At 32.8% G+C, this 11368-nt stretch overlaps 1 protein-coding gene across 1 annotated transcript; it reads right to left on the reverse strand.

The window, feature by feature from the left end:
- Nucleotide 1: 1 nt before the first annotated feature.
- Nucleotides 2-10124, reverse strand: LOC149424939 (acyl-coenzyme A diphosphatase NUDT19-like). The gene is made up of 6 exons (XM_089647949.1): nt 9949-10124; nt 9407-9718; nt 6526-6658; nt 3551-3754; nt 2932-3139; nt 2-2471 (listed from the first exon to the last, which is right to left on the reverse strand). The coding sequence occupies exons 2-6, from the start codon at nt 9706-9708 to the stop codon at nt 2251-2253; spliced, it is 1068 nt and encodes a 355-aa protein (XP_089504075.1). The 5' UTR covers nt 9709-9718; nt 9949-10124; the 3' UTR covers nt 2-2250.
- Nucleotides 10125-11368: the final 1244 nt, after the last annotated feature.

Consider the following 11368-nt stretch of genomic DNA (forward strand, 5'->3'; position numbering starts at 1 on the left):
CTTGTTCAACGCATTTCCGATGAATTTTATTAACATAACATTTTCATTGCTGGCAACTGGGAATACCTAATATATCTATCATGCTAAGTATAATGGGGTGGACACGCTTGCGTTATGCTCTCATTGCTTGGCCTATTTCAGCATATTGCTCGCCATACATTCCTAATGAGAATGTGCTGAAATAGGCCAAGCCACGAGAATGTAGCGCGCTTGTAATATGGTCTGTCACAGGCTTAAAGAGTACAAGTCAAAAATAACTTTTCAGGAGAGCGATAATTAATTAAAGAACACAGTTTATAAATTTATTAACTGTATTGTATTGGGTGATTGACAAATGCCTATTTTTTTACTTATTCTCTTTATACCGAGCATGATATATATTATGTTATAGGGGTGGGTGTCTTTAAGATTAACCCCTATTGTGTGGCTGGCTAGATTTGCAGTCTAGTGAAATTATGACTACCTTGAGGTGCACTGCAGTGTGTTGAGCCAAAACCTCCTAGATCACACGGCCGGGATATTCATTTTCCGGGATAACTTGTATGAGATTCTGCAAAAATACACTTTTGGAGGTTCCCATACAAGTTAGGAGGCTGATTTGATTCAGTGTCCCGGCCTTGTGATCTAGGAGGTTTTGGTTAAGCTAGGTTTTATAAGTTTTGAACGCATTTCATTACTGTCAACATTCAAAGCAGCCTCCTAACTTGTATGAGATTCTGCAAAAATAAACTTTTGGAGGTTCCCATACAAGTTAGGAGGTTGATTTGATTCAGTGTCCCGGCCTTGTGATCTAGGAGGTTTTGGTTAAGCTAGGTTTTATAAGTTTTGAACGCATTTCGTTACTGTCAACATTCAAAGCAGCCTACTAACTTGTATGAGATTCTGCAAAAATAAACTTTTGGAGGTTCCCATACAAGTTAGGAGGTTGATTTGATTCAGTGTCCCGGCCTTGTGATCTAGGAGGTTTTGGTTAAGCTAGGTTTTATAAGTTTTGAACGCATTTCGTTACTGTCAACATTCAAAGCAGCCTACTAACTTGTATGAGATTCTGCAAAAATAAACTTTTGGAGGTTCCCATACAAGTTAGGAGGTTGATTTGATTCAGTGTCCCGGCCTTGTGATCTAGGAGGTTTTGGTTAAGCTAGGTTTTATAAGTTTTGAACGCATTTCGTTACTGTCAACATTCAAAGCAGCCTACTAACTTGTATGAGATTCTGCAAAAATAAACTTTTGGAGGTTCCCATACAAGTTAGGAGGCTGATTTGATTCAGTGTCCCGGCCTTGTGATCTAGGAGGTTTTGGTTAAGCTAGGTTTTAGAAGTTTTGAACGCATTTCGTTACTGTTCATGAAAATTCAATTGATTTAGTAGAATCATCTCTATTATTTGAAATATACTCCCTTTGTTCATAGAGCAATGCACGCCACTGCGAGTGTGAACGCACTTATCACGGAGGCACGGGTGATTCGCGGATCATATTATGCCCTTAGCGCATTAAGGATTAAATATTATTCATTCACGAGTAGAAAGAAGAGTGATACAACTTAATATCAAGATTTACCAATATAATTATAACTAAATAACAAAAGCTGTAAAGCCCACCAAAAAAAATCTATACCTGTGTTAAAATCCGTACTTATAAATATTTACAATATAAACTTCGCATTCATTTGTACTGTAAAATTATGCATCTAAATTCATTTTATGATTTGTATTATTAGGCATATAATAAAATATCATCTTATGTAGCCTTGTAAATTATACAGGGCGTTAAGAGACGTACTTGACTACTCATAACTTTAACCAGTGATTCCTGACATTATTTGGAGTAAAAAATAAAAATAAAATGTTGGTCTCCGTTGACTTTTCAGGGTTTTTTTCACATGTCGTCACTGGTCACTTAGCCGAGTAAACGCCCAACTCATCACATCGACCCTAGCTGTCAAATACTTGCTGATTTTCTATGTTTTAGTAAAACACATCAACGTCACCAGATACCAAAATATCATTTACATTTTTTATTCGAAATAATGTCAGGAATCACTGGTTGTAAGTCAAGTAAATTAACATCCTGTATAACTTACCGTTGCGTTAACTCGGCTGCCCATGTGTAATAAAATAATGTTCTTTGTTTTAAGACGATAATCAAAGTGAAAGAAGTTTGAATTCCTTTGCAATTTTTTTATTGCAACAATGAATTCTAAATTTCTTTTCTTATCGTTGCAACATACATATAAAATATAAGTTGCGACTAAAGTTTATGGTTCAAGTTAGGAATGATTTTTGATTTGGGTGATAGATGACAATGAGTTGGGGAGTAGTTCTTGATCTCCAGCGATATTGTGTGTGGGTCATGGTATATTATACGGTGCATGCTTTCCGAGGTGTCTTTCAACTCTTGGAGCGTTGTTTGATCACTAAATAGTTCCATCTTTTGATAGAAATCTGGATTCTTTGGATAATAACTGTCACCTGGAAAAAACACAATATAATTAAAAAAAGTTTAAATTATGAAAATATTGGGTCACATTACACTGTAAATTGTAAACTGCTTGAATCCAGAACTCTTTTTTGAAATATTTTTTTTTGTCATTAACCGATTTTATTATGTGCAGTCTTTTTTATTTTGTAATTCCACACAAATTTAACAACCCTGTCTTATCTTTGGAGATGCTGTGTGGAGGTTCTTTTTACTGAACAGAAGGAGTAAACCAAAAGGACAGGATTTCGATGAAACCTAAGTTGCGTGTTGTTGGTGAGAAAACAAAAAAGCCGGTAATTCATTCCATAGCTGCACATACTGTTGAACACACACACAAATATGCTGTGCATAAAATGATCACCATTAAAAAAGTTTGAATAGTTTTACATTTTGGTGACAAAATAATGTACTATGAACTTTTGTATTTCTTTAATACAATGGTTTTCTAACCTGGTAAAATAACAACAATACCATCCTTTGCATCTTGATAGATGGGAAAGAATAATTCACAGCCGTAGTGGCTACGAGTGGCTGCAAACGTTTTGAGCTGATCCATGTCTGTGAGTCCCGCCAGCCTGGTGAGTTCATACCACTGAGGAGTCGGTAAGACCAGCTCCTTCGCTTTGAACGACTCTAAAATCTTTTCTGGAGTTGACCACTGCAACAGAAACAAAAAATTAAATACAAAGTTCCAATTTTCATTTTAACAATCAAACAAAAACTACAGCTAACAGGTCCACTATTTAAAAAATTGAATAATATAAAAAATGCAAAACAAAATTTTTATCTTGTCCTGTTTCTTGACAGGTAAATGGATGCTTTAAAGCTCCACAGCTTTTGATGGAAATGATGTTTGGAGCTGAAAATAGTTGAAAAATGTTGGAACAAGAAAATCTGCATATTACGGGGATAGCCGCCGATGGATCTCATTACACAACAGCAGCATAGTAAAATAAAGCAGAAAGCTGGGCATAAAATAAAAAATAATTAAAATTCACAAACATTTCAATTTATACAAAAAAAATTATTAACTAATAAATGGAAACAATCAAACAATGAAAATACAAACCCTGAATTCCGAGACCTCTTTTCCGTCAATGTTTACAGGCGGTTTTTTGTCGAAAAAAGTCAGAAAGAAAACTGCATCGAACCTATGGGATGCCACTTTTTTAATCGGCGTCAACCAATTGCTCCATAAGTACAGTGACCAAATATCCGGATAGCAGTTGAGAGATTGGCACAGCGATAGGAACTCTTGAGGGTCTTTATGGACCTGAAAAAAAATAGTACAAAATTTATATCCCAGCACAAAAAATTATATTTGTTTTAATTAAATGTATAATTTCCATTAACCTTTTGCACGCAATCATATTGGTAGTTGACACGGAAACAAAACAGGATTGATACGCGGCCGTACCAAACACTTTATATGGCTACTTTGACTGCCAATAATATACCATGTGGGGCAATCAAACACCTGAGTTAAGTAATGCCTCGTTCAGCGGATTCGGTTTTAGTTGATTAACTTTTTTTGAACAAAATTGAAAAAGGTTTCATAGCATTGTTTCAATTTAAATCGAACTGATATTTTTTATCAAAATGGCGGCAACTGAGATTATTAGTGCGGTCGTCTCTATAATTTTGCAGAATGATCTTGAGAATATGTTGTTGAAAAGGCACAACACATCTAATATTATTTTGAGAGAGATGGCATTAGAATATTAGAAGATACTGAAGGATATCGCAAGAACCTGTTACCTAAGATTCAAAAACAGGATACAGTTATGCAAGCATCTAAAATAAAAACAAAATTCAAATAACATGAGATATCTGGCAACCGGAGATTCATTTTCAAGTCTGCATTCTGTATTATTTTCATTACTAATTCTAATTTATTCTTGTACATGGTTCTGATTGTTTTTATTTTATTTTCTCCGGTAGACGGAGTCAATCCCACAACACCCATTTCAAAAACAATATTATTTGATGTAGTTTCGCGGGCATTTCTATTTTTGTATAATTCTTGCTTTTAGATACCAAAGACGGATGGCTATAAACCTAGAGGTTTGCGCAAATCTTTTCTTCTGTTTCAACTTATTGAAAACTTCACAAAAATATTTTGTAAGTATTATATTTCAATAATTACTGATTCATTGCATTTTTTAAGACTTTTACTATTATTTATATGTTTACATTGATTACAATTTTCATATTGCATTTTTTACGACTTTTATTATCATTGAATATTATTTATATATTTACGATTAGACCTACAAAAAGATGTGTGGTCTGCTGTTCCAAGCGAGATAACTCAGGAAAACGTATCCAGAGGGAGAGTCGTTATTGGTGTGCAAATTGTGAAGTTGGTCTCTGTTCGGAGCCGTGTTTCGAAATATACTACAGTGGTGCCTCACACAACGAACTTAATTCGTTCCAGGAGCAAGTTCGTTATGCGAAAAGTTCGTTATGTGAAACGCGTTTTCCCATAACAATACATGTTAAAAAAAATAATTCGTTCTGTAGCATAAAATATGGTAAGATGACATAAAAAAAAGATAAATTTTTTGTTATTATTTTTATTTAGATACATCTAAAAACATAATGAAAAAAACACACATTTTTTAATTTTAAGAAATAATCGAATCTTGCACATCTTCATCCATTTTCCGCCGATGGTGCAGTGAAAAACCTGTCCAAAGTCGTTTGTTTCTCTCTTTTCTTCAACATCTGCCGGAAATAACGGACAAGAGTATCGGAGTACAGGTCGTTGATCCTGTTTGCTTCAGCGGAATCCGGATAGTGGGCATTGGTAAACTCCTGAACTGCTTTCCATTTGACCAGGATGTTCTTGATGTCAGCAGTTGGAATTGGTTGATTGTTTGATTGTTGCTCATATCATATATCATATAAAAAAAATGTTGAGTTTATCTTAAAAGGACGACTGCCGTGATACGTGTGCGATTTAATTCGTAATGAAGAACGATTGCTGCGATACGTGCGTAAGTTAAGCGTACTACGCAGTGACTAACGAGTCTAACGACTGCCTGCGCGGGAGGATGCAATTAATCGGCAGTGATCGTAGAAGATCGGGCGACTTCGTTGTGTGAAGCGAAGTTCGTTGTGTGAAGCGAAGTTCATTGTATGAATCGTGAAATGAACGAAAAGGAAGTTCGTTGTGTGCAGCATTCGCTGTGCGAGGCGTTCGTTGTGTGAGGCACCACTGTACAAGAAATCAAATTTTAAATTTTATTACTTTTTTATTATTATATAGTACAATAGTTATTATTATTATATTTTTTAATTATTATAATAAGATTTTTTTATTGTTTTTATTATAGTTAGTCTTTTTTTTTTTTTTTTGAATATGGTTAAGTTTTTTTACATTTTTTATTGCTTCTGTTTTGTTTTTTTTTTGAACTGGTCAATTTTAAATTATTTTAACTCTTTAAATAAATAATAAAATAACCTGATGTTTTTAGTTTTATTTTTGTTAAAAAAAACGAGTATCAAGTGGTTAAATGTCAGTTGCACTGAATTTAAAGATACAATTTCAGGCATAAACGATTATATTAAAAACAGTACCATCTAGTGCCAAATATATTAAAAAGTGATTTTTTGTTTACCAATAGTAATAATAAATATGTGTTTTAGTGTTAATAAATAATAATAATTGTTTCATTGTGTTCACCCTTAGTAATTTTCGGAAATTTTCTCTGTTTGATCTGGACAAAATCAAAGGGGTTTATGATTTCGACAAATTGTAGCTTTAGTGTGAAAATCGAACGATGACTCATTCTTGAACAACTAAAGTATTTAGATGATTCAACTTTAGTTGTCTAAAAACTTGATCAACTTTGCTGAAAGAAGGTTCACACTTATCAATATGCTTTCAAGTGTCATTGAACAGAGAGTTGCATCAACTAAAACCGAAACATCTGAACGAAGCATAAGCCACAAGTCATCAGGAAAACAGATTGTTCTACAGTTAATAGTTTACAACAACAATTAAAGGAATATATTGAGTAGGCACATAATAAACAAAACCTTTTTTTGCCAATGTTTGACATCGAATTCTGTCATGTAAGATGTTGTCAGATCATCGTGATGTTTTTTACAAATGAGAACACCGAGTTCTTCAAAAGTTTCCCTGATGGCTGTTATCCGAAGTTCTATTTGCCTGAAAATATTACATATGAGAATCCAATTATATTCTTGTAAGAATTTCAGGTAAATAAAGGCGCATTTTAAAATATTTACAGTGAATTCTGTTTTTGCAGTCTTTTTTAACATGGCTTTGAAATAACACGGTTCACAAAGGATAATTTATTGCAATATTGCAGAATTAAGTTAGAATAGAATTAAACCGAATCAAGCTAGAATTTCAAACGATTAAAGTGATTTGTCTGACAGTGACATATAAATTATACTATGGAACCTTTCTGCAATATCTAATGTCCTCTATTTTTACACAGTATTCTGTTGAACACATCCACTGTGTAAAAACAGAATTAAGTGTATTTAAATAAAATAATATATAATGCTTTTCAGTAAATATACAGAAAAGTAGGACAGGTTTAAGAGGAACAGCTGCGCAGCCTTTTCCATGCAAAACTTAAATATACAGAAAAGTAGGACAGGTTTAAGAGGAACAGCTGCGCAGCCTTTTCCATGCAAAACTTAAATTTGGATTTGAGGCCAAAATACTTTTGAATTTTATTTATATTTTTTATGTGAAACCGCACAAGAGTCCCAACTGCTCCCTACTGTCTGGAACCAGTGAGAATACGGCATACCCAGTTGGTATGTTGTGGGGCTGAAGGTTGTGGGGGAGGGAAGGAGATGGTGAGGAGGAAGGTGGGGATGTACCTGGCTATATATTTAAGGAATGTGCTGCAAATATACTATATATTATTTTAAATGTGTAAATTGTGAACTAACACAAATTAATCGAATGAAATTTACTTTCTCGACCACTTAGGCCGTCGTACCTGGTCAAACAGAATAATAAGTTTTTTAATCAAAAGGTATAGCAAATATCTCTTACGATATGTGCTACTTTATTTATTTGTGTTTTAAATTCTAAAATAGAGGCCATTTTTATGATTTAAGAGACAACGAGCTAATTTTAATTATTAAAAAATAATCTTGCCGAACCTACTATGTTACTATAATGAAATATAAAATAATCTCGCCCAACCTACTATGTTACTATAATGAAATATAAAATAATCTTGCCCAACCTACTATGTTACTATAATGAAATATAAAATAATCTTGCCGAACCTACTATGTTACTATAACGAAATATAAAATAATCTTGCCTAACCTACTATGTTTCTATAATGAAATATAAAATAATCTCGCCGAACCTACTATTTTTCTATAATGAAATATAAAATAATCTTGCCCAACCTACTATGTTTCTATAATGAAATATAAAATAATCTTGCCCAACCTACTATGTTACTATGATGAAATATAAAATAATCTTGCCGAACCTACTATGTTTCTATAATGAAATATAAAATAATCTTGCCCAACCTACTATGTTACTATGATGAAATATAAAATAATCTTGCCGAACCTACTATGTTTCTATAATGAAATATAAAATAATCTTGCCCAACCTACTATGTTACTATGATGAAATATAAAATAATCTTGCCGAACCTACTATGTTTCTATAATGAAATATAAAATAATCTTGCCGAACCTACTATGTTTCTATAATGAAATATAAAATAATCTTGCCCAACCTACTATGTTACTATGATGAAATATAAAATAATCTTGCCGAACCTACTATGTTTCTATAATGAAATATAAAATAATCTTGCCGAACCTACTATGTTTCTATAATGAAATATAAAATAATCTTGCCCAACCTACTATGTTACTATGATGAAATATAAAATAATCTTGCCGAACCTACTATGTTTCTATAATGAAATATAAAATAATCTTGCCGAACCTACTATGTTTCTATAATGAAATATAAAATAATCTTGCCCAACCTACTATGTTACTATGATGAAATATAAAATAATCTTGCCGAACCTACTACGTTACTATAACAAATTATAATATAAGACATTGTAAAAAAAAAATATTTGGTTGAAATTTTATATTTATCAGTAATTTCAATTTAAAACAACTCAATTACTGTACAACTTATTGTGAAATCAGACACGAGCGCATCAGCAGTATATAATAAAAATAATATTTGATACACCATTTAATAAAAATAATTATATTCAGTTTGGTCAAGAATTTTCAGAATTTTGACCTCAATTCCAATTAACTTTTGTATAAAAAGGCCGTGCAGCTGTTCATCTAAATAGGCATATTTTATTTTAAAAACACTTTGTATCGGTTAGAAAACAATTTGATGACTTTTCTTAATGCCATGTTTTGATATAAAAATAGTTTTTTAGGCTTCTTTTTTAATTACCCAAACTAAGAATCTACTTTAGGTTCTTAGGTTCATATTTTTTGTTAAATAAGAGAAGAAAAAGAACTAATCTTAAAACTTTCACATCAATAACAATGACTGCTTTAACAATCCTTTTTAATTTGAAGTGTGATTTATTTTTGGGCTACTATACCGTTTTGCGTTTCCTCTTTCTTTGGCCAACGTTTCGGACAACATTACCATCTGCCATTGAAATGCTGTCCGAAACATTGGCTAAAGAAGAAGGAAGCGCAACATGGCATATTACCCCAAAAATAAATCAAGTATATAATACTTTTGGCTGTGAAAATCTCAAATCATATCTATTATATAGTATTAAAGCGCATTATTTTCCATTTCAGGAAACTGAAAACTTACTTCTCATTATTATCTAAGTGATACACAGCGTTTTTAAAGTAAAATGTGACTTCTAACCGTGTCCCACTATTCTGTATAGATACCGTTTTTACTTACCTAAGATTTGGATCACTACTGTGTTGAAATATTTTTGAAATTGGCGCACTTGCTAATTGAAATTCTTTGAATTTATGATCGGCAATATTAAAAGACTTGAAATAAGTAAGCCAGTTGTCACTAGAATCAGAATTGTCAATTGCACCTCCAGGGAAAACTATTGAACTAGGCATAAATTCAGATTTGGCACTTCTCTTTTGGAAGAGGATTTCATAGTTTGATTTCACATCTTTGAGTGCATTACTCCTGGCAAGAGCTATCACAGTTGCTGATTCCCTCCAGTGTTTTAAGTTGGAACGCATTTTTAATGGCCTATGAAAATAAAATTCAAAATATTACATTCTCTAAAGAATTACATCACTAAAACAATATTTGCCTTGGTGATAGGTTATCTTTTAAAGATAATAAGAACAGGACTTAAAAGTCACCAGGGCAAATATGTGTCAGAATAATAAGAAATATTATTATTTAGAATCCACAAATTATAAATAAATAGGTGCTATATGTAAATAAAGCATTGAATTAATAACTTTATTTCTTACTCTGAAACAGTTTTCCTAAACGTCAAAGACAACAATTTTAGTTTTCCGCGTTTTACGTTATGTCTTTATGTCAAAGAAACGTCAAAGAGAAATTAGTAAACAGAAGTCTATGGTTTATTTGAACGTCTTGTCTTTGGGTATTTGGATGAGTAGTGATGGGAGTAATCGAGGTAATTATTTCGATTTCCACAAAATCGACAAAAAATTAACGAAACACTTCAACTCTGTGTACCCGTTCATGTTTAACGCGCATTCGAACATGTCTCAACGTGTGTACCGTTCCGTCCGATGCTTATCGCGATATCGTATCAACGACTCGATGCGAAAAAATTTCAAGGGTCGTAATTCTTCCACAATGTTTGTCAGAAATTTACGAGACAATTTCCCTTCACTCTATATTTGGCTTCAATGTCATTAACCTGTTAACCGGGCGGGACGTATAAATACGTCAAACGCACAGACATAGGAATTAATAGACGAGAAGATAATGGCGAGGGGTAAAATCAATTGTTGAAGAACGAAGGGGGTAAAGCTGACTGTGATTCGTCAATAAAACAATCTGACAGTAAATAGGCATCTCGCATTATAATATCACCATTTAGTTCTTAAAAGTAAAATCTGCTTTTGAATGAATAGACATTTTTACATGGGAGCGCAAATTACTCGCCACGTTATGAACAAATTTGCGAAGTCCAAATTCGGCAAAAAATTTCTTCTATTTTCAGAGTCGAATATTTCATTTAAGTATTTAGTTAAGACACTTTTATAAATGTTCATAATTTACTTCCCAGCAACCAACCAGCTTTGTGTTTCGCGTCCAGACGTTTCTCGATGTGATAGTAACAACTGATTCATATTATACGATGTGAATATGCTTAAAATAAAGTAAAATAATGCTTATATATGGAATGTAATACGACAATTGGGTGTATTCTCTTTTTCACATCTATTTTTACAAGTTTTCATATCACAAGTCAACATTTTGCCGTGTTATTTCGTAAAATGAACCGATGATGCCTCGACCATAGTTCGCACAAGAATGATGACGTCACGTTTTCAAATTTCACTTGAGGCCATACGCGAGCACAGCCGGCTCCGATGGAACCGGTATGGGGAGTGGGGATAATACGCTTTTAATCACTTAGGGCAGGTCTACTAATATTCATATGTCTATGGTGAAACGTAAACAGTATCGGGTACGGGTAGGACGTATAAATACGTCCTTGAAATATATGTTGCGCCCTGGAACAAGCGGGACGTATATTTCCGAACATATCACACGGAAATTGAGTTTTTAATTTTTACATATTTTAATTTTTTAAACTCAATGTTTATCTTTTATCTGTGTGAATTATTTATTGTTCTGTAATTATAACCTTTTTTATATTTTTTTGTAATCTTTATGATTGTTTGTAAATAT

The sequence above is a fragment of the Hesperophylax consimilis genome, chromosome 3 (genome assembly GCF_061612785.1).
Source record: "Hesperophylax consimilis isolate HC1 chromosome 3, BYU_Hcon_1.0, whole genome shotgun sequence".
Lineage (NCBI taxonomy): Eukaryota > Metazoa > Arthropoda > Insecta > Trichoptera > Limnephilidae > Hesperophylax > Hesperophylax consimilis.

Bases quoted from the DNA above. Each gene is read 5' to 3' on its own strand.
- LOC149424939 (XM_089647949.1), bottom strand. From the start codon at position 9,708: ATGCGTTCCAACTTAAAACACTGGAGGGAATCAGCAACTGTGATAGCT. The intron at 6,659-9,406 runs GTAAGTAAAAAC...TAATATTTTCAG, and splicing joins AGTAGTGATCCAAATCTTAG to GCAAATAGAACTTCGGATAA. The intron at 3,140-3,550 runs GTTTGTATTTTC...TTTCTGTTGCAG, and splicing joins AAGAGGTCTCGGAATTCAGG to TGGTCAACTCCAGAAAAGAT.